General features: G+C 44.6%; 1 protein-coding gene across 3 annotated transcripts in view; it reads left to right on the top strand.

The window, feature by feature from the left end:
* LOC112267028 (BCAS3 microtubule associated cell migration factor) overlaps positions 1-24,270 on the top strand; it is a 354,308-nt gene that overhangs the window by 301,716 nt on the left and 28,322 nt on the right. For all 3 annotated transcript variants that reach the window (XM_042297357.1, XM_042297358.1, XM_042297359.1), the window contains one exon: positions 24,187-24,270. This exon is cut by the window's right edge and continues 84 nt beyond it. In XM_042297357.1, the coding sequence (XP_042153291.1) occupies positions 24,187-24,270 (84 nt within the window). The remainder of the gene's footprint in view (positions 1-24,186) is intronic.

Raw genomic sequence — 24,270 nt, 5'->3', positions numbered from 1 at the left:
GAATGTATGTAAATAACATGTGTGTGTGTGTGTGTGTTGGTTTAGAGAATGTATGTAAATAACGTGTGTGTGTGTGTTAGGTTTAGAGAATGTATGTAAATAACGTGTGTGTGGTTTAGAGAATGTATGTAAATAACGTGTGTGTGTGTGTTAGGTTTAGAGAATGTATGTAAATAACGTGTGTGTGTGTGTTAGGTTTAGAGAATGTATGTAAATAACGTGTGTGTGTGTGTTAGGTTTAGAGAATGTATGTAAATAACATGTGTGTGTGTGTGTGTTGGCTTAGAGAATGTATGTAAATAACGTGTGTGTGTGTTAGGTTTAGAGAATGTATGTAAATAACGTGTGTGTGTGTGTGTGGTTTAGAGAATGTATGTAAATAACGTGTGTGTGTGTGTGGTTTAGTGTATGTAAATAACGTGTGTTTGTGTTGGCTTAGAGAATGTATGTAAATAACGTGTGTGTGTGTGTGTGTGTTAGGTTTAGAGAATGTATGTAAATAACATGTGTGTGTGTGTGTTGGCGTGGGCCAGTGTAGATCGATCTGTAAAGTGGATATGCTTTGGCAGCTCTTGATAGAGAACCACTGATTACAGTCCCAGATGTCACACACTAACACATCACTGCTCTTCTCTTTAAAGTGTGTGTGTGTGTTTGTGTGTGTCCGGTCTTTGTATAAGGGGGTGGGGGGGTGGATATATACTATCCCTTTAGTAACCCCCTATTCCGTCTCCAGGCACACGGATGCATCACCCCATGCAGATCCCTCCTGTGTTTGAGCCTAACCTACATAGCTCTAAATTCACCTTGACATCATCCCATCTTACAAGTCAACCCTTAAATCCTAAAATTAGTGTTACCTCTATAATAGGAATTTCCGGGTGAAACAAAAGGAGACCAGACGTTGATGTGTGCCTCCCATTGCGTTTCAGGTCTGGCCACAGTACTGTTAAAGCAACTTTGAAGGTTTTGAATGATATTCACTGTGCACTGGATAGGAAGCTGCATTGTGTATTTATATTCATAGACTTGTCAAAGGCGTTTGACACTGTGGACCATGTCTTGGAGCAGGGATTACTGGTCATGCTCTGGAGTGGTTTGAACTGCCTGTCAAAGAGAACCCAGTGTGTTAAGGCAGATGGTTGTAAGTCGGACTCTGGAGAGTTGTGCTCGGGTGTGCCTCAAGGATCAATTTTAGGTTCCTTGTTTATTATCTAGATCAACAACATTGGGAGTCATATTGAGACAGCCGATTTCTATGCGGATGACACTGTTCTTTATTCAAGTGGCAGCAGTTTGACTTTGGCTTTACAGCTTTTTACATCCTTCAACAGAATCGGTACAATTTGAAGCTTGTTCTAAATTCCTCTAAAACAAAATGCATAGTATTTTCTAACACTAAACACTCTGAAAACCATGTCATTACTAGCTTGGAAGACCATTTTATAGAGCAAGTCAAAACGTACAATTGTTTGTCGAGAACCTTGTCAGGGAACTCAAGCTGCGTATTGGGTTTTATTACCGGCCCAAAGCATAGTGTTCCTTTGCCGCCAGAAAATAGTTGATTTGTTGTACTTTTCACTCTGTATTGGACTATGGTGAGACTATGTATGTGCAAGCCTCAAGCTCTACACTGTAGGCTCTTTACTCTGTACATCATGCAGCCCTTCATTTTGTCACCAATCAGAGACGTCTAACTCACCAGTGCTGTCAGTTGGCAACACCAGGCTCAAACACTGGTACATTCATATTTATAAGGACATTTTTGGAAAATTGCCATTTTATCTATCCTTTTCTTTACTCGAAATGAAAATGCACACAAGCACAGATCTCAATCTTGTTTTATGCTAAGACTCCTGAAAATTACAACCGAGCATGGAAAAAGGTCATTACTCAGCCACCTGGTGTTGGTATTCCCTCCATGCCAACCTCAAACTCCAGTACCTGGTGTCCCTTGAGTTCAAAGGACAAATAGATGAACTGGTTGTTGAGACGTAGTTGGTTCTAGTTGTCACCTGATGTCACTAGTTGGCGTTGCAGTATGTATGGAAGCATGTTGTTTTACCTCACAAATACCACACACATGCCTGCACGTGCACACACACACTGTTTGTTTGCTGTTATATTTGTGCTGTTGCCAGTGTCTTCTGTCTGTGTTGTCTTACAGTTTTATTATTCCCCGTCTATTGCTAGGCCGTCATTGTAAATAAGAATTTGTTCTTAATTGAATTGCCTTAAATGAAACATATATTTCAATCTGGTTTAATACAAGTTGCAACAGGGAGACAACCTCCTGCATAGAAGCAGAGAACATGTCTAACTGGTGTTCTCTAAGAAGGCCCTTATATTCTAATCCCACAGAACTAATGTTCTGGTAACACCCGCCGAGAGGCCTGTAGGAAGTCACATCAGCTGCTACAGAACCACACAGGGTCACAGAATACATAACGATCCGTGTCCTCGCTCCTTTTACCTCCAGTTTGGCATCAATCGCTATCAACAGATGAGAACCCTTACAGACCTATATCCATCCTGCCCTGCCTTTCTAAAATCTTCAAAAGCCAAGTTAACAAACAGATTTAGAATCTCACCTTACCTTCTCCAGTATGCAGTCTGGTTTCCGAGCTGGTCATGGGTGCACCTCAGCCACGCTCAAGGTCCTAAACGATATCATAACCGGCATCGATAAAAGACAATACTGTGCAGCCATCTTCATCGAGCTGGCCAAGGCTTTCGACTCTGCCAATCACCACATTCTTATCGGCAGACTCAATAGACTTGGTTTCTCAAATGACTGCCTCGCGTGGTTCACCAACTACTTCTCAGATAGAGTTCAGTGTGTCAAATCGGAGGGCCTGTTGTCCGAACCTCTGGCAGTCTCTATGGGGGTGCCATAGGGTTCAATTTTCGGGCCGACTCTTTTCTCTGTATATATCAAGGATGTCGCTCTTGCTGCTGGTGATTCTCTGATCCACCTCTACGCAGACGACACCATTCTCCATTCTGTTCTGGCCCTTTGGACACTGTGCTAACAAACCTCCAAACGAGCGTCAATGCCATACATACAACAGTCCTTCCGTGGCCTCCAACTGCTTTTAAATGCTAGTAAAACTAAATGCATGCTTTTCAACCGATTTGCTGCCCACACCCGCCTACAAATACCTAGGTGTCTGACTAGACTGTACTCTCCTTCCAGACTCACATTAAGCATCTCCAATCCAAAATTCAATCTAGAATCAGCTTCCTATTTCGCAGCAAAGTCTCCTTTGCTCATGCTGCCAAACATACACTCGTAAAACTGACTATCCTACCGATCCTTGACTTCGGTGATGTCATTTACAAAATAGCCTCCAACACTCTACTCAGCAAACTGGATGTAGTGTATCCCAGTGCCATCCATTTTGTCACCAAAGCCCCATATACTACCCACCACTGCGACCTGTATGCTCTCGTTGGCCCTCGCTACATATTCGTCGCCAAACCCACTGGCTCCAGGTCATCTATAAGTCTTTGCTAGGTAAATCCCCGCCTTATCTCAGCTCACTGGTCACCATAGCAACACCTACCCGTATAACACGCGCTCCAGCAGGTATATTTCACTGGTGATCCCCAAAGCCAACACTTTGGGCCGCCTTTCCTTCCAGTTCTCTGCTGCCAATGACTTGGCAAAAAATGCAAAAATCTTTGCAAAAAATCCCTGAAGCTGGGGACATATCTCCCTCTCTAACTTTAAGCATCAGCTGTCAGAGCAGCTTACTGATCACTGTACCTGTACACAGCCCATCTGTAAATAGCCCACCCAACTACCTCATCCCCATATTGTTTTTTTGCTCTTTTGCACCCCTGTATCTCAACTTGCACATCATCATCTGCACATCTATCACTCCAGTGTTAATGCTAAATTATAATTATTTCGCCTCTATTCTCTATTTATTGCCTTACCTCCCTAATCTTCCTACATTTGCACACACTGTACATAAACTTTTTCTATTGTGCGTTTGTTTATCCCATGTGTAACTCTGTTGTTTTTGTCGCACTGCTTTGCTTTATCTTGGCCAGGTCGCAGTTGTAAATAAAGGTGAAATAAAAATAAAAACCTCCGTAATGTTCAGTATCAAATTTAGTGACCATCAAAAGGAGTGTCCCAAATAGAACACTGGAAATCATGTCTATAATATAATGGGAAAACATGTGCATTGTGTTGATAATGCTTAACTGAATATTAACTTTATTCATCTTAAATTGCCCCATTATACCCTTTATAGTGTGATACTTTTTATCAGAGGCTCTTGTCAAAGGTAGTGCACTATATAGGGAATGGGGTGCCATTTGGCATGTAGCAGTGACTGACAGCTTAATAACGCCTGAGTCTGTGACAGCCTCTGTGCGGTTAATGTCATTAGTACTGTATCAAGGCATGTCTGTCTATGTCAATATGGATCTAGACTATTCATCTGTAAATGTTTGGTGATCTCCATTATGGAAGACTGGAGAGAGACAGGCAGGGCTGGACGTGTGTGTATCAAGACAGGGCTACTGAGACTTTGGTGTAATGGTTTCTGTGTTGAATGTTTTTGCTCTGTAGTGGTTGATGTGAACCCCAGGTGTGTGTGTGTGTGTGTGCGCGTGTGTGTGTGCGTAATAAAAGCGCAGCTCCTGACACTTTTACTGCAGGTATGTGGGGTGAGGATTTCCAGAGCTTGTTTGGAGGCCAGGCACCAGGCAGGGGCTGGACCCAGGGCTAAGGCAGATACATTGACAAATGGTTGTGTATCCATTCAATTATTAAGAGCATGTTTAGAATGTGACTTTTTTCTTTATTTACTGTAGATAAAGTGGCGCACTCACAGTCACACATACACACAGTCACACATATACTTGCGCACACACACACACACACGTTGAGGAATCTACAGCCTGTGCAGTCCACTCCTAGTGTTGCTAATGCCATTCCAAATGTAGTAGACTAGGGTTGGATTATGTGAATAACCATTGATTTAGGGATGGATTGTGTGAGGGAAGGAGCGTTCTCTCATCCTCCCTCCAGAGGGGTTCAGCAAAAGCCAGATAAGCGGTTTTCGGCCAAAATGAGTGAATGGAGATATAAATGAGAGGTGAATAGACCAGACTAGAGTAATGACAGGGAGGCGACCTTAAAGGCCCTGTGCAGTCTAAAATGTGATTTTCTATGGTTTATATATATATTACACTGAGCTTGGAATGATACTGTGAAATTGTAAAAGTTATGATAATGTCCTTTTTTAGTAAGAGCTGTTTGGAAAGACAGCCAAAAATGTCAGCCTGTTTTGATTGGATGGAGTTTTGGCCTTCCATGGTGACTTCACCATGCGGTAAATTAGTTAATATCCAATAAGAAAGCGAGTTCCAAACCTCTCTGCCAATAACAGCAAATTGTCAGTTTTCCTTTCCCCACTTAGACCACTCCCAAAGAGACCTAGCACAATTATTGCTTGAGAAATGTCCCTTTGCTAAGAAGCTATTTTTGTTTCTTTTTGATCATTGTAAGTGAAAACAATTACAGTGAGGCACTTAATTGTTACCCAGAAATTATTTGATATTGAGACCTGCATTGGACCTTGAACTATGTAGGAACACACTTTATTTTTCCCAACATTCTTCACAACTCAACAATAATATTCTCGTAAGATCAGAATGTCCCATTATGAAAGCTGTGATCATAACCTCTTATGGAATATGTATGTGCTGTATTCATTTGGTGGCTCTGCTCAAACTCCATTACATGATTCATGTGAAGACTCTAAAACCACGGAAGCGTTATCAGAATATTGATGTACAGTACTGTATGTGGAGAAATCTACAGCCAACAATAAATCAAATCAAATGTATTTGTCACATACACATGGTTAGCAGATGTTAATGCGAGTGTAGCGAAATGCTTGTGCTTCTAGTTCCGACAATGCAGTAATAACCAACGAGTAATCTAACCTAACAATTCCAAAACTACTTCCTTATACACACAAGTGTAAAGGGATAAAGAATATGTACATAAAGATATATGAATGAGTGATGGTACAGAACGGCATAGGCAAGATGCAGTAGATGGTATCGAGTACAGTATATACATATGAGATGAGTAATGTAGAGTATGTAAACAAAGTGGCATAGTTTAAAGTGGCTAGTGATACAGGTATTACATAAAGATGCAGTAGACGATATAGAGTACAGTATATACATATACATATGGGATGAGTAATGTAGGGTATGTAAACATTATATTAAGTAGCATTGTTTAAAGTGGCTAGTGATATATTTTACATCATTTCCCATCAATTCCCATTATTAAAGTGGCTGGAGTTGAGTCAGTGTGTTGGCAGCAGCCACTCAATGTTAGTGGTGGCTGTTTAACAGTCTGATGGCCTTGTGATAGAAGCTGTTTTTCAGTCTCTCGGTCCCAGCTTTGATGCACCTGTACTGACCTCGCCTTCTGGATGATAGCGGGGTGAACAGGCAGTGGCTCGGGTGGTTGTTGTCCTTGATGATCTTTATGGCCTTCCTGTGACATCGGGTGGTATAGGTGTCCTGGAGGGCAGGTAGTTTGCCCCCGGTGATGCGTTGTGCAGACCTCACTACCCTCTGGAGAGCCTTACGGTTGTGGGCGGAGCAGTTGCCGTACCAGGCGGTGATACAGCCCGACAGGATGCTCTCGATTGTGCATCTGTAGAAGTTTGTGAGTGCTTTTGGTGACAAGCCAAATTTCTTCAGCCTCCTGAGGTTGAAGAGGCGCTGCTGCGCCTTCTTCACAACGCTGTCTGTGTGGGTGGACCAATTCAGTTTGTGTGTGATGTGTACGCCGAGGAACTTAAAGCACTTCATAATGACGGAAGTGAGTGCTACGGGGCGGTAGTCGTTTTGCTCAGTTACCTTAGCTTTCTTGGGAACAGGGACAATGGTGGCCCTCTTGAAGCATGTGGGAACAGCAGACTGGGATAAGTATTGATTGAATATGTCCGTAAACACACCAGCCAGCTGGTCTGCGCATGCTCTGAGGATGCGGCTGGGGATGCCGTCTGGGCCTGCAGCCTTGCGAGGGTTAACACGTTTAAATGTTTTACTCACATCGGCTGCAGTGAAGGAGAGTCCGCATGTTTTGGTTGCGGGCCATGTCAGTGGCACTGTATTGTCCTCAAAGCAGGCAAAAAAGTAATTTAGTCTGCCTGGGAGCAAGACATCCTGGTCCGTGACGGGGCTGGTTTTCTTTTTGTAATCCGTGATTGACTGTAGACCCTGCCACATACCTCTTGTGTCTGAGCCGTTGAATTGCGACTCTACTTTGTGTCTGTACTGACGCTTAGCTTGTTTGATTGCCTTGCGGAGGGAATAGCTACACTGTTTGTATTCGGTCATGTTTCCGGTCACCTTGCCCTGGTTAAAAGCAGTGGTTCGCGCTTTCAGTTTCACACGAATGCTGCCATCAATCCCCGGTTTCTGGTTTGGGAATGTTTTAATCGTTGCTATGGGAACGAAATATTCAATGCACTTTCTAATGAACTCGCTCACCGAATCAGCGTATTCGTCAATATTGTTGTTGGACGCAATGCGGAACATATCCCAGTCCATGTGATGGAAGCAGTCTTGGAGCGTGGAATCAGATTGGTCAGACCAGCGTTGAACAGACCTCAGCGCGGGAGCTTCTTGTTTTAACTTCTGTCTGTAGGCAGGGAGCAACAAAATGGAGTCGTGGTCAGCTTTTCCGAAAGGAGGGCGGGGGAAGGCCTTATATGCGTCGCGGAAGTTAGAATAGCAATGATCCAAGGTTTTACCAGCCCTGGTTGCGCAATCGATATGCTGATACAATTTAGGGAGTCTTGTTTTCAGATTAGCCTTGTTAAAATCCCCAGCTACAATGAATGCAGCCTCAGGATATGTGGTTTCCAGTTTGCAAAGAGTCAAATAAAGTTTGTTCAGAGCCATCGATGTGTCTGCTTGGGTGGGAATATATACCGCTGGGATTATAATCGAAGAGAATTCCCTTGGTAGATAATGCGGTCGACATTTGATTGTGAGGAATAACAGAAGGACTTGAGTTCCTGTATGTTGTTGTGACCACACCACGTCTCATTAACCATAAAGCATACGCCCCCGCCCCTCTTCTTACCAGAAAGATGTTTGTTTCTGTCGGCACGATGCGTGAAAAAAACAGCTGGCTGCACCGATTCCGTTAGCGTCTCTCGAGTGAGCCATGTTTCCGTGAAGCAAAGAACGTTACAGTCTCTGATGTCCCTCTGGAATGCTACCCTTGCTCGGATTTCATCAACCTTGTTGTCAAGAGACTGGACATTGGCGAGAAGTATGCTAGGGAGTGGTGCACGATGTGCCCGTCTCCGGAGCCTGACCAGAAGACCGCTTCGTTTCCCTCTTTTACGACGTCTTTGTTTTGGGTCGCAGGCTGGGATCCATTCCATTGTCCTGGGTGAAATGCAGAACACAGGATCCGCTTCGGGAAAGTCATATTCCTGGTCGTACTGATGGTGAGTTGATGTTGCTCTTATATTCAGTAGTTCTTCCCGACTGTATGTAATGAAACCTAAGATGACCTGGGGTACCAATGTAAGAAATAACACGTCAAAAAACAAAAAACTGCACAGTTTCCTAGGAACGCGAAGCAAGGCGGCCATCTCTGTCGGCGCCGGAAGTAACCGGCGCCTACAGTCCACTACTACTGACACTAATGCCATCCCAAGAGTAGGTGACTAGGGTCAGATTTTGTGAATACCAATGGATAGAGGGTATAGAGGGGTCCAGCGACAGCCAGATAAGCGGCTTTCGGAAAATGACAGAATGAGACAACGATGAGAGAGAATAACTTGTCCCAGGTGAATACTTGGTTTAGGACACAATCATATCAGCCTGAATTAAAGCTCTCTACATCACATCAGAACGGAACTAAAGCTCTCTACATCACATCAGAACTGAACTGAAGCTCTCTACATCACATCAGAACTGAACTAAAGCTCTCTACATCAGAACTGAACTAAAGCGCTCTCTACATCAGAACTAAAGCGCTCTACATCAGAACTGAACTAAAGCTCTCTACATCACATCAGAACTGAACTGAAGCTCTCTACATCACATCAGAACTGAACTAAAGCTCTCTACATCACATCAGAACTGAACTGAAGCTCTCTACATCACATCAGAACTGAACTAAAGCTCTCTACATCAGAACTGAACTAAAGCTCTCTACATCACATCAGAACTGAACTGAAGCTCTCTACATCACATCAGAACTGAACTAAAGCTCTCTACATCACATCAGAACTGAACTAAAGCTCTCCACATCACATCAGAACTGAACTAAAGCTCTCTACATCAGAACTGAACTAAAGCGCTCTACATCAGAACAGAACTAAAGCGCTCTACATCAGAACTGAACTAAAGCTTTCTACATCAGAACTGAACTAAAGCTCTCTACATCACATCAGAACTGAACTGAAGCTCTCTACATCACATCAGAACTGAACTAAAGCTCTCTACATCAGAACTGAACTAAAGCTCTCTACATCACATCAGAACTGAACTAAAGCTCTCTACATCACATCAGAACTGAACTGAAGCTCTCTACATCACATCAGAACTGATCTGAAGCTCTACACTCCACGTCCGTATAAACAACCTAACACATTTCTTGTCCAATCAGATTACTTCCTTTTAAGATGGATTGTGAGTTGTACCCAAGAAAGACAAACCACTTGTGTCTATGATTGATAACCCAAGCACAGACACACACATACACACACTCCTGGTCTTACATGGTGTTGTGATGAGATTAGAGGTACTTTAGGTGTTGAATCCTCTCCAATAGAGAGGATTCTCTCCAAAAGCAGATTTTACTTCCTGGAAGTAGGTCCCCTCTGTGATCTTATAACAACAATTGGGGATGGGGTTGTTACCATGGGAAAGAGAGAGATTATGACAACAGAGGGAGGGAGAGAGCGTGTGAGAGAGAGTGAGACACATTCTTGTCCTGTCAAGGAAACAAATGGGCCTGAACATTAGTGTGTAACTCCTGACCGTCACCGCATCATCATCACATTAGCCTCATTCAATTACACTGCATCATGATACTTCCTGAAATCATTTCACTACTGCTAAACCATGAAGTGCACTACCAAAGATAGGCCTTTGTTTTCCAAAGACAGTCCATGTTTTACCTAGACCCACACTTTGTTTAGGTGTGGTTAGCCACTTATGGTAATAAGGTGAAGGGACAAGTCTCCCCAAGGTGATTGGGTTGGGGAGATGCTATATACATTATTTTTAATGGGATAGAACCAGAAACATCTGTGTTATATTAGGAGGGGTTAAGTTAAAGTGGCATGGGATTGTATTTGTCTCAAATGGCACCCTATTCCCTATATGCTGTAGTAGACTACTTTTGACCGGAGCCCATAGGGCTCATTTGCGATCCATCCGTTGTGTTTGCTGGGTTGCCAGATTCTGGGGAAAGATATGAAGGCTATTTGCTTCTCTGTGTTGCCATGTTGGGTTGTAGTGAAACCTGCTGTTTGACCTAGGGAGTGTTAATGCTTGGTTCTCCGCCCTGAGGGTGACCCCTCGGCACCAGGCCGTAGAAGTACACACACACACACACACACACGTTGTCACTGTCAGACCACGCCTGCCGTTTGTCAGGAAACACACCCTGGTGAGGTCTTCTCTGTGTCAAACCCATGGCTCCCCTCTAATCAAGCCCAGGGCACCACCTCAACCCATCATCACCACCACACGGCCCGAACACACACACCCCGTCAGCACAGGGTCCTGGATAAAGAACGAGAGAAGGAGAAAACAGAGCGGTCTTGTCCCCCAGCAAGGCACATTCACTTCCCTTTATTCCCCATCTCTCTCCTGTGTTGTTGAATGGTCAGAGCCATCAAAACACCGGCAGAACAGACCTTCAAACCAGATCCACAGGCCCCTTAAGGCAGGGTGGCCTCCAGAGTGGTCTTCAGGTTGGCCTCCAGGTTGGCCTCCGGGTTGGCCTCCAGGTTGGCCTCCAGGTTGGCCTCCAGGTTGGCCTCCAGGTTGGCCTCCAGGTTGGTCTCCAGGTTGGCCTCCAGGTTGGCCTCCAGGTTGGTCTCCAGGTTGGCCTCCAGGTTGGTCTCCAGGTTGGCCTCCAGGTTGGTCTCCAGGTTGGCCTCCAGGTTGGTCTCCAGGTTGGCCTCCAGGTTGGTCTCCAGGTTGGTCTCCAGGTTGGCCTCCAGGTTGGCCCGGTCACTGGACCCGGCGGCGCCATGTTTGGTGGTGGCTTATGAGGACCTGGAGAACCTGTGGTGGGGTATGATGAGGGACAGGAGGGCGTGAGGTTGGAGGGCACAGGGCATGGTAAGGTAGGCCTAGTTAGAACATAGACTGTAGTATGATAAATAACTGGACCCAGTCAATATTCTGACTAACCAATGACTGGATTCCAAAGATAATATTTTAAACCTAAAACTGCTGTGAAAAAAATCTATATTTTATATTGTTGATAAGATGGTGAACATTCCTATCCAGGAATAAACCATGTTGCCATATTTTTCTGCTCTCTACACCAGAGACCCAGCCTGCATCAGGCCAGGACTCTCGTACTCTATCAGTCATTTATATCGGGAGGTGTGTGTGTGCCCTCGATAGCCAATCTGTCCCCTCTCAGGTGCCCTCATAACTGTGTGCACACCACTTCATTTGACAAGCCAGTATAATCAGTACTGAAGAAGACACACATCACATGGTGCTCTGTGTTTTTACATGATGCGTGTGCAAACACAGACACATATGTGTGGTACCATTGGGTCAAAACACATGAACATATGGCACTGGTGTGTTTGGGAACTACACGGTGCAGTCACGTGTACATTGACACACACACATGAAGTTTTTCCAAGCCACAATCTGTGCAGCATTTGCAGTATCCCGTTATCAGCCATTTTGATGATGAAGGTTCCAGTTTCAGATTAGAAGGGAGACAGGCTGAGTCACAGGTCTAATCCCACACACAGAGAGAGAACAGAGAGTGATTATCTGCTGGGATATCTGCGTCCTTGTCACTCTCACCGTCCTGGTATGGGGGTTATGTTGTTGGGACAATGAGGTCTTATCTCCCTTCTATCCTTTGATCTCACTGACTGAACGCCACTTTTAGACCCTTTACTTTCCCTATTGAGCGGTTCAAAGACCATGCTGTTGCCCTCAAGGTCCCCCCACCGAGAGAGAGCATGTGGGTCAGATATAGGGCCGGTGATTGTCAAGCAAACAACTACCGTTCTCACGGTAATTGACCGTTAATTAACATAAACACATTTAGCATCTGCTCTCTTCCACACATAGCCTACAAGCCACTGATGCAGACCTTTGGAACATCTACATTTTAAAAGTCTAATAAATCCATATAACAAGGCCTACACCTTCACAATAAATCACTTATTTATTTGAGACAGATGTAAAGAAGCATGATGTAGTTTATTTCAGAAGAACAGAAAAGCATACTGTCCTGATGTGGCTATGCCAAATGACTGTGGGCTACACTAGTTCATTTAGCAAACAAGATTTGCTTACAATTCCTTAGCATTATTTTATATTATTTTATAGTATGAAGAATGCAATTGAACAAAGCTGAATAAAATGGAAATATTTTATAGATTTGAGGGAGGGCGCACATGTGGCTATTCCGTGTTGAGCGGTTAAGAAAGCAATAGGTACTCCTATATGCTTAAGTTAGTTATTAATGTAACTTTAGTTGTTTTACAAACATTGGGCTATATGTTTTGATTTTTTTGTACATTATACGGCTGCATGATGAAATTAAGGATTTGAAAAAAGCAGCATGAAAGGCATGAGCTCTACTTAGTTTTTTGTGCAGGCTGTACGCACTCAGTCTCTCATTCACAATTTGACAAGCACTTCATAATGCCTCGAATTTCACGGCGACATCCCCTTTGTGGCCGTAATGCACCCTAAAAAAAATATATGCCTTTTGTGGCCCAGAGTGCTGCATTGTGTCCTTCTCCCTGAGTGCTGTGTGGTGTCCTTCTCCCTGAGTGCTGCATTGTGTCCTTCTCCCTGAGTGCTGTGTGGTGTCCTTCTCCCTGAGTGCTGCATTGTGTCCTTCTCCCTGAGTGCTGCGTGGTGCCCTTCTCCCTGAGTGCTGCATTGTGTCCTTCTCCCTGAGTGCTGCATTGTGTCCTTCTCCCTGAGTGCTGCATTGTGTCCTTCTCCCTGAGTGCTGCATTGTGTCCTTCTCCCTGAGTGCTGCATTGTGTCCTTCTCCCTGAGTGCTGCATTGTGTCCTTCTCCTTGAGTGCTGCGTGGTGCCCTTCTCCCTGAGTGCTGCATTGTGTCCTTCTCCCTGAGTGCTGCATGGTGCCCTTCTCCCTGAGTGCTGCATGGTGCCCTTCTCCCTGAGTGCTACGCAATCTGAAGCGCATCTCACTCACATGGCTCTCCATTACATGATCAGGTCTTTCTCACAGGCTACAAGTGAAGACAGACACATCAGGGACGCAACTGCGCATGTCCTTATCCAATTCCGAGGTGCATATTGAAGATATTGGAAGTACTGTCCACATTTACGTTTCGTCATCCAATAAGATGAGTAGGCCTAACGAACAGCAAAAACACTAGCCTATATCAATCTACCATTCCCGTTAGTATAAACGTTGACCTATTCTGTGTGAGAAATAAATATTCTAAGCATAGTCTGGGCATGTTGTGGGGTGCAATAAAGTTAATACAACAACTAGCATAAACATTTTACGCCATGTGGCTGACGAAACAGATCAGAACATTTAGCTTAAAATGTTGATGAACTATTGGACCTTCTTCACATTATAAGCGCAGCAATGTGCACATGGCAGTAGTCTATAAGCGCAAATGTTTCATTAGCGGGAAAACACCATTATCAAAGTGAACACAATTGCAATTATGCATGTAATGCTTTTATTATAAAGGTGCATTTTTATGGTGAAAATTATCTTCCCCAAACTTGAAACTCACTCGCTGCTTATCAATCAAATTCAATCGATCTCACAAAAGTGCTGTACAGAAACCCAGCCCTAAACCCCAAACAACAAGCGATGCAGGTGTAGAAGCACGGTGGCTAGGAAAAGCTCCCTAGAATGGCCAGAATCTAGGAAGAAACCTAGAGAGGAACCAGGCTCTGAGGGGTGGCCAGTCCTCTTCTGGGTGGAGATTATAACAGAACATGGCCAAGATGTTCAAACATTCATAGATGACCAGCAGGGTCAGGTAATAATAATCACAGTGGTTGTAGAGGGTGCAACAGGTCAGCACCTCAGAGAGTTCCAGGTCTGGGACAGGTAGCACGTCCAGTGAACAGGTCAGGGTTCCATAGCCGCAGGCAGAACAGTTGAAATTGGAGCAGCAGCATGACCCGGTGGACTGGGGACAGCAAGGAATCATCAGGCCAGGTAGTCCTGAGGCATGGTCCTTGGGCTCAGGTCCTCCAAGAGAAGAGAGAGAGAAAGAAAGAGAAACGCCTTGTAAAGCGGATCAATGTGCTTACTTTTAAGAAGTTATTTGTCCACTTTAGTTGTGATACAAATCTTATCAAAACATAGGCCTATGGGCTAGGGTACATGAGGTGTGCGACTATGATTCGAAAAAGTCGCAAAAAACAAGGCAGTTTCTTATGATTGGCATCATTCACAAGTGATAATGTATAATTCACAGAGTGACAGGGTAATATTGTCACCCATCAGACTATTCTTGATTTAATCTTGTCTTTACATATACTAAATAATATATACATGTGAAATTTGTTTTGATTTAGAATGAACCATTGTCATGCACCTGTATCGAAACAGGGGCCGCAGGGGAAATACATAAATAGGGAAGGGAGGATGCTTTTCATGTGGTTCATTTTGATGCCAGCCAGGTAGGCTATACTCCTGTTGTAAAGATGAACAATGTGCTTAATATTAGGAAAGTTGAGATGGAAATATAGTAGACCTAGCCTATAGAAAGATCCTCTTTTTAATAGAGACCTTCACTCTGTTTTCTCCGCAGTTTCATAGCCTGCCTATAGAAATGTTGGCAACATGAGCTCTCATGAAGTGTTTGATTCAATTTTCGATTACATTTGCCTTGATGTCAGAGTGATTAGCGGGACAATAGTGTGCTGAGTACCAGGCAGTTAGCAAGTTTAGTAGGCTAGTAATGACCATCAGCATCATCAGCGCTTGGAGAAGCCTAGTTACCGTGACTAAACAGTCACATGGAATTTGACTGCCCTCGTGACCGCAGGTGTGGCGGTAATATGGTCACGGTAACAACCCTAGTCAGAACTGTATGTAAACACACTACAGTACAGAGGCATGTTAGTGTATGTGTGTGTGTATATGTTTCTCAGAGACTTTGAAGTCTGTCTGACAGTACCACACACAGTGCAGAGACCGTCTCACCTATTAAAGGTTTAAGGCTAATTGTGAGCTAGCCATCATTGCGCCTCTGACTCCTTTAAACTGGCTTTAAACAGGGAGGTGCAAAGTGAAGAGCCTCTGTGTGCTTACTTGTGTGTGTGTATCTGTGTGCGTGCGTGCGTGCTTACGTGTGTGTGTCTGTGTGCGTGCGTGCGTGCATGCTTACGTGTGTGTGTGTCTGTGTGCGTGCGTGCATGCTTACGTGTGTGTGTGTCTGTGTGCGTGCGTGCATGCTTACGTGTGTGTGTGTCTGTGTGCGTGCGTGCATGCTTACGTGTCAAATCAAATCAAATTTTATTTGTCACATACACATGGTTAGCAGATGTTAATGCGAGTGTAGCGAAATGCTTGTGCTTCTAGTTCCGACAATGCAGTAATAACCAACAAGTAATCTAACTAACAATTCCAAAACTACTACCTTATAGACACAAGTATAAGGGGATAAAGAATATGTACATAAAGATATATGAGTGAGTGATGGTACAGAGCGGCATAGGCAAGATACAGTAGATGGTATTGAGTGCAGTATATACATATGAGATGAGTATGTAAACAAAGTGGCATAGTTAAAGTGGCTAGTGATACATAAAGATGCAGTAGATGATATAGAGTACAGTATATACATATACATATGAGATGAATAATGTAGGGTATGTAAACATTATATTAGGTAGCATTGTTTAAAGTGGCTTGTGATATATTTTACATCATTTCCCATCAATTCCCATTATTAAAGTGGCTGGAGTTGAGTCAGTGTGTTGGCAGCAGCCACTCAATGTTAGTGGTGGCTGTTTAACAGTCTGATGGCCTTGAGATAGAAGCTGTTTTTCAGTCTCTCGGTCCCAGCTTTGATGCACCTGTACTGACCTCGCCTTCTGGATGATAGCGGGGTGAACAGGCAGTGGCTCGGGTGGTTGTTGTCCTTGATGATCTTTATGGCCTTCCTGTGACATCGGGTGGTGTAGGTGTCCTGGAGGGCAGGTAGTTTGCCCCCGGTGATGCGTTGTGCAGACCTCACTACCCTCTGGAGAGCCTTACGGTTGTGGGCGGAGCAGTTGCCGTACCAGGCGGTGATACAGCCCGACAGGATGCTCTCGATTGTGCATCTGTAGAAGTTTGTGAGTGCTTTTGGTGACAAGCCGAATTTCTTCAGCCTCCTGAGGTTGAAGAGGCGCTGCTGCGCCTTCTTCACGATGCTGTCTGTGTGGGTGGACCAATTCAGTTTGTCTGTGATGTGTACGCCGAGGAACTTAAAACTTACTACTGTTCCATCGATGTGGATAAGGGGGTGTTCCCTCTGCTGTTTCCTGAAGTCCACAATCATCTCCTTAGTTTTGTTGACGTTGAGTGTGAGGTTATTTTCCTGACACCACACTCCGAGGGCCCTCACCTCCTCCCTGTAGGCCGTCTCGTCGTTGTTGGTAATCAAGCCTACCACTGTTGTGTCGTCCGCAAACTTGATGATTGAGTTGGAGGCGTGCGTGGCCAGGCAGTCGTGGGTGAACAGGGAGTACAGGAGAGGGCTCAGAACGCACCCTTGTGGGGCCCCAGTGTTGAGGATCAGCGGGGTGGAAATGTTGTTGCCTACCCTCACCACCTGGGGGGCGGCCCGTCAAGAAGTCCAGTACCCAGTTGCACAGGGCGGGGTCGAGACCCAGGGTCTCGAGCTTGATGATGACGAGCTTGGAGGGCACTATGGTGTTAAATGCCGAGCTGTAGTCGATGGACAGCATTCTCACATAGGTATTCCTCTTGTCCAGATGGGTTAGGGCAGTGTGCAGTGTGGTTGATATTGCATCGTCTGTGGACCTATTTGGGCGGTAAGCAAATTGGAGTGGGTCTAGGGTGTCAGGTAGGGTGGAGGTGATATGGTCCTTGACTAGTCTCTCAAAGCACTTCATGATGACGGAAGTGAGTGCTACGGGGCGGTAGTCGTTTAGCTCAGTTACCTTAGCTTTCTTGGGAACAGGAACAATGGTGGCCCTCTTGAAGCATGTGGGAACAACAGACTGGGATAGGGATTGATTGAATATGTCCGTAAACACACCAGCCAGCTGGTCTGCGCATGCTCTGAGGGCGCGGCTGGGGATGCCGTCTGGGCCTGCAGCCTTGCGAGGGTTGACACGTTTAAATGTTTTCCTCACGTCGGCTGCAGTGAAGGAGAGTCTGCATGTTTTAGTTGCGGGCCGTGTCAGTGGCACTGTATTGTCCTCAAAGCGGGCAAAAAAGTAATTTAGTCTGTCTGGGAGCAAGACATCCTGGTCCGTGACTGGGCTGGTTTTCTTTTTGTAATCCGTGATTGACTGTAGACCCTGCCACATACCTCTTGTATCTGAGCCGTTGAATTGAGATTCTACTTTGTCTCTATACTGACGCTTAGCTTGTGTGTGTGTCTGTGTGCGTGCATGCTTACATGTGTGTGTGTCTGTGTGTGTGCATGCTTACATGTGTGTGTGTCTGTGTGTGTGCATGCTTACGTGTTCTGTGTGATGACTATGTGAGCACAGCCGCACATGCGTGTTTGTAAGTGTGTGTGTGTGCGCGGGTGTGAGTCTTTGGCCCCGGGCAAGCCCCACTATTGAAAGGATTACTAGTACTCAGCCGACCCAGGAGAGAGAGGGGGGGTAAATATATTTAAAAGCAGGGCCTAGTGTAATGAAAGAAAGGGTATCTAGTGAAGAGCAAAGAGAGACCTCCTAGCTACCTATCACAGCTGTTAATCCATCTCCATTAACACTAACATGTCACCCACCACTAAACTACTCTGGCAGGCAGCTCTCCACTCTTTCACTGACTCCTGTCTCCATGGCCCTGCCTGGCCACTGTCACACACACTCTGTCAGACTTGGTTCACAGCGCAAGAAGAAGTGTGTGTGTGTGTGTTTCACAACCACTGTGAGGACAGAGCCTACTGATTAAGACACAGCCTCAACCTCAAGTCTGCCACCTCACATCCCAGCTAGTCATCACACCAAGACAGCCATGCCCTCCCTGCTCCAGGTACAGGCTGCCCAGGTCCAACTCAGAGGGTTAGTCTGTATCTTTCCAAATGTACACCTCTGTCGCCTTCCCTCCAGTCAAATCGTGATTTACGCAGTGGCATGTTTGTTACCAGAAGGCATTTGTTTTTCCAACACAAATAACTGCCGTCCCAGAGTCACAACCCTCCGTTTACAGCACTAAGCCTCGTTAGCTCCATCACTCTAATGACACCCCCCTGCAGTAAAGCCTAATTGAATTACTGCTATCAGCTAGCCAACCGTTAGCCTCCCGTCATTAGGCTGTTTAGCAACCAGGTAGCCCAGAGATGATGGCTTGTGGCCGGTTGTTATGCGTTGCGTGCAGTGTGTGTTTGTGTCCAGCTGTGCCATCCAGAGCTGCTGCCCTGTTGTAAAGGTGAACACACACACACTGATTAAGTCTTTAAGGAAACTAGCGTTGGGAGAGATCAGTAGGACCTGATCTTCAGTCAGTGTGGCGGTGAACCAACAGCTGGGAGAGAACTAATCCAGCCTGGGTTTTAGTTTAACCATGATGAAAAGATGTGTGTCTGTCCACATCCTCCCTGTCTCTTTCTCTCTGCTCTCTCTCTCTCTCTCTCTCTCTCCCCTCTGTCTCTTCTCTCTCTCCTGTCACTGAAATGCTTGTGAACATCATGTCCTCATGTTTTAGTTGTTCCTAGAACATTGTCAGTGAAAAATGAAAAGCGGGATGGAGAAGCAAAGCCCCACCCTGCAGAGGAAGAATCCCCTCCTGCTGCTCTACACTCACTACGCCCCTCGGTTCCTACTAACCCTGAGGAGTCTGGCTGTTATTTCATTAGCATCATCATGATAATGACTGGAGTGGTGGAGTGGGACTTGCGGTCACATGCTGGAGCATGGAGACATTTTTATTTATTTCACCTTTATTTAACCAGGTAGGCCAGTTGAGAACAGGTTCTCATTTACAACTGCGACCTGGCCAAGATAAAGCACAGCAGTGTGACAAAAACAACAACACAGAGTTACACATGGGTTAAACGAACAGACATCACCCCTGATGCAGGGAGAGAGGGGGGGACTACTGACCATGACAGCTACATATCTGGCTCACCATTCTCTGGGGGTTATATCTATATAGTCCAAAATTGTCCATTTGGCCAGTGTCATGGTGGTTTTGGAATAGTAATTAAAACAACATACTTTGGTGTAATGGTTTCTGTGTTGTGTTTAATGTTTTTGCTCTGTAGTGGTTGATGTGAACCCCGTGTGTGTGTGTGTGTGTGTGTGTGTGTGTGTGTGTGTGTGTGTGTGTGTGTGTGTGTGTGTGTGTGTGTGTGTGTGTGTGTGTGTGTGTGTGTGTGTGTGTGTGTGTGTGTGTGTGTGAGACTGTGAGACTGTGAGACTGTGAGACTGTGAGACTGTGAGTGAGAGAGAAATTAGGTCGTACCATTAGGGTCCTGCCATCATGTTAATTGAGACTGATGGGTTAATAGATTTGTGAAGGAAGTCTCCATAGAGCGTCTGAAGTGCTGTGACAGTGAATTCAGGAGGACACACTGACGCTCACGCAGACACAGCCTAACACAAGCTTGCACACCTCAATTACATGCATTACTTACTCATTACATACTCAGCCCATGTAAACAAATGAACTAGCTCACGGTTCACATACCAGCATAGTGAGGTCTCAGAAAGATAGGACACATTTCACAGCATTGCCGGAGGGTTGTTTTAACGGTGGAAAATTCAATTCCACACTGTGGTAAAACATCAAATCAACCGCTTGGTAACCATAATAACATCATGTCACCTTCAAGGGCCCTATTGTGGCACACAGGGCTACTGTTCTCTCTCACACACACACCACATCACCCTGCACGCAGGCTCTTGGCCATGGCTTTGATTGTGGGCCTGCTGGCAAGGGGGGATCTTTTGAGGAGTCACACACACAGATTCTTTATGAAGTGGTGCAAAGTTATCAGCTTCTCCTGCCTGGCCTGGTGTAGTGTGTGTCTTAACAGCAGATAGCCAAGTGGAGACCTGGTCCTTCCTATCTGTGTGTAAAACCAGGCCAGTCAGGGCAGCCCGTGCAGGCTCTCGCCCCAGCATTAGAGCTTGTCAGTGGGCTGGAGTGTGGCTGAGGCTGGCCAGACCTCCATACACCTAGGGCCTAGATAGCCACAGAACTTAACTCTGAGATCAAAGAGTCCACTGTCGCTGCTCCTTCTGATAACACAGACCCAGTCTGGGCCAGGGGACAAGGTGTCAGGTAGAGAGAACCAAATAACAACCCCCAAATAACAACCAGCAAACAACCACCAGAGAACCAAACAATAGCAGCTCTTCTATGATAAAGATCATACCAGTCTTGTTCTGGTGTTGTTCTCTCTATTTCCTTCTCTGTTTTACCTTTTTCTTTCCTCTGCTCTATCATGCCTCCTTTTCTGTCAGTCATTGTCTTTCTCAACATCTGCCTCTCTCTCTCTTTCCGCTCTGTTTATCAGTCCAGTGGCTCTTAACTTTCCCTAGTTTGATGCCATCCCTCCCATCCACTCGCCCTGCTAGCAGTGTTTTCTAGCGTTAGCGCAGTGACTGGGCCTCATTGCCAAAATCCCGAAGTATCCCTTTAACCAGGGCCATAGTCAGTAGCTGCAGCCTTTGTCCCAGCTACTAAATCTCTTGACTTAATTCAGTGTGTATGTATACTACATACTTAATGAGTGTACAGTTGAAGTTACATACACCTGAGCCAAATACATTTAAACTCAGTTTTTCACAATTCCTGACATTTAATCCTAGTAAAAATTCCCTGTCTTAGGTCAGTTAGGATCACCACTTTATTTTAAGAATGTGAAATGTCAGAAAAGTAGTCGAGAGAATGATTTATTTCAGCTTTTATTTCTTTCATCACATTCCCAGTGGGTCAGAAGTTTACATACACTCAATTAGTATTAGGTAGCATTGCCTTTAAATTGTTTAACTTGGGTCTAACATTTTGGGTAGCCTTCCACAAGCTTCCCACAATAAGTTGGGTGAATTTTGGCCCATTCCTCCTGACAGAGCTGGTGTAACTGAGTCGGGTTTGTAGACCTCCTTGCTTGCACAAGCTTTTTCAGTTATGCCCTCACATTTCTATAGGATTAAGGCCAGGGCTTTGTGATGGCCACTCCAATATCTTGACTTTGTTGTCCTTAAGCCATTTTGCCACAACTTTGGAAGTATGCTTGGGGTCATTGTCCATTTGGAAGACCCATTTGCTACCAAGCTTTAACTTCCTGGTGTCTTGAGATGTTGCTTGAATATATCCACATCATTCTCCTGCCTCATGATGCCATCTATTTTGTGAAGTGCACCAGTCCCTCCTGCAGCTAAGCGCCCCCACAACATGATGCTGCCACCCCCGTGCTTTATGGTTGGGATGGTGTTCTTCGGCTTGCAAGCCTCCCCCTTTTTCCTCCAAACATAACGATGGTCATTATGGCCAAACAGTTATATTATTGTTTCATCAGACCAGAGGACATTCCTCCAAAAAGTACGATCTTTGTCCCCATGTGCAGTTGCAAACCGTAGTCTGGCTTTTTTATGGCGGTTTTGGAGCAGTGACTTCTTCCTTGCTAAGCGGCCTTTCAGATTATGTTGATATAGGACTCATTTTACTGTGGATATAGATAACTTTGTACCCGTTTCCTCCAGCATCTTCAATCAATCAAATGTCTTTATAAAGCCCTTATTACATCAACTGATGTCACAAAGTGCTGTACAGAAACCCAGACTAAAACCACAAACAGCAAGCAATGCAGATGTAGAAGCACGGTGGCTAGGAAACACTCCCTAGAAAGGCCAGAACCCAGGAAGGAACCTACAGAGGAACCAGGCTATGAGGGGTGGCCAGTCCTCTTCTGGCTGTTTCCTCCAGCATCTTCTCAAGGTCCTTTGCTGTTGTTATGGGATTGATTTGCAATTTTCGCACCAAAGTATGTTCATATCTAGGAGACAGAATGGGTCTCCTTCCTGAGGGGTATAATGGCTGTGTGGTCCCATGGTGTTTATACTTGCGTACTATTGTTTGTACAGATGAATGTGGTACCTTCAGGCATTTGGAAATTGCTCCAAAGGATGAACCAGACTTGTGGAAGTCTGATTTCTTTTTATTTTCCCATGATGTCAAGCAAAGAGGAACTGAGTTTGAAGGTAGGACTTGAAATACATCCACAGGTACACCTCCAATTGACTCAAATGATGTCAATTAGCCTATCAGAAGCTTCTAAAGCCATGACATCATTTTCTGGAATTTTCCAAGCTGTTTAAAGGCACAGTCAACTTAGTGTATAGTGTATGTATGTAGGACACTGCCACAACTGGAGGTCTGCTGGTTGGATTATTTTTATTTGCCTTGCACACGAAGAGACAACACACTGAATTATTATAAAATTATTAACATCCCATCTTGACTGCTTATTTGAATTGGTCCTTGTGTGTAACTTGGTGCATAATCTAGGGGAACAACATCACACTGCTACACATGCACAAAGTAGATGTCCTAACCGACTTGCCAAAACTATATTTGTTAATTAACAAGAAATTTGTGGAGTGGTTGAAAAGCTAGTTTTAATGACTCCAACCTAAATGTATGTAAACTTCCGACTCCAACTGTACATACTATTAGTTCATGTTAGTGTACTGTAAACAAATTGTATTCATTCAGTTGAGTGTACTAGCACTTCGCCTTTCTACTGGAAGTTGCTATGCAACTTCTTGCTAGCTTGTTAGCATAACAAATAACTAACTAGACATCTTTAACAATGTCCATTGAGAACACACAGCGACTATACCACTTAGATAAGAATAAAGTGAATAATCAAGTCAATAAATGTTGGGTAGATAGCATATAGTTAATATACTGGCAAGTTCGATGTACTAGTAGCCAACTAACGTTAGGTAGCTAGCTAACATACCGGTACATACAAGCAACTGCTATAATGCTATGCAGTTCGTAAGGCTAGCGTTGCTAACTGACAGCCAACATAACGTGTAACTTATTTGAAAAGTCATTACTTTTTTATTACGTTGCTCAACATTCTCTTAAAATTTGTCATAATTAGTGAAAGCAATACATTTGTATCCGCTCTCGTCGGACTTTGACTGCATATTTTCCACCATTTTCTTCAAATCTGAAAATGTTGTGGTACCACGCCCATTTTCTGGAGAATTGCATTATGGACCCTAAAAGCATGGGAATCGTGTCCACTGAATGTGTTCTTCGAATTTTGGGGGAATGTAGCACGACATCCGGGAACATTTGGCATACTAACTATATCCATACTAAAACCAATAAGCATACTACATACTCAATGTACATCACAAATAGTACAGTTAGTGCGGTTAGTATGAGTATTCAAACACAGCTTAGGTGTTTGATGGCACTACTCCACTTGACCATCTGTGTGGTTATATGGATTTAGTGTGTGGTTGTGAATGTGGTTGTGTATTTGGACTGACTGGTGTATGTGGTTGGACTGACTAAGTGTGCAATTGCGAGCATGCCGTTATAATGACTATTAGAAGGTTCTTGCTTGTATTTTGACAGTGTGTATGGTTAAACTGATCAGTGTGCACTTTAACAGATCATATATATAATTTCTACTTTGTGTACCTTAACTGACTATGTTTTGGGTTTCTACTGACTGTGTGTGTGGTTGTGTTGTGCTGACCGTCTCTAAATGGTGGTGTTTGTGTTCCAGGGACGTTTGACCGCAGTGTGACCCTGCTGGAGGTGTGTGGCAGCTGGCCAGAGAGCTTTGGCCTGCGTCACATGAGCTCTGTGG

The sequence above is a fragment of the Oncorhynchus tshawytscha genome, linkage group LG14 (genome assembly GCF_018296145.1).
Source record: "Oncorhynchus tshawytscha isolate Ot180627B linkage group LG14, Otsh_v2.0, whole genome shotgun sequence".
NCBI lineage: Eukaryota > Metazoa > Chordata > Actinopteri > Salmoniformes > Salmonidae > Oncorhynchus > Oncorhynchus tshawytscha.
The sequence above is the reverse complement of the archived record's forward strand: the minus strand, read 5'-3'. Positions and strand labels throughout refer to the sequence as shown.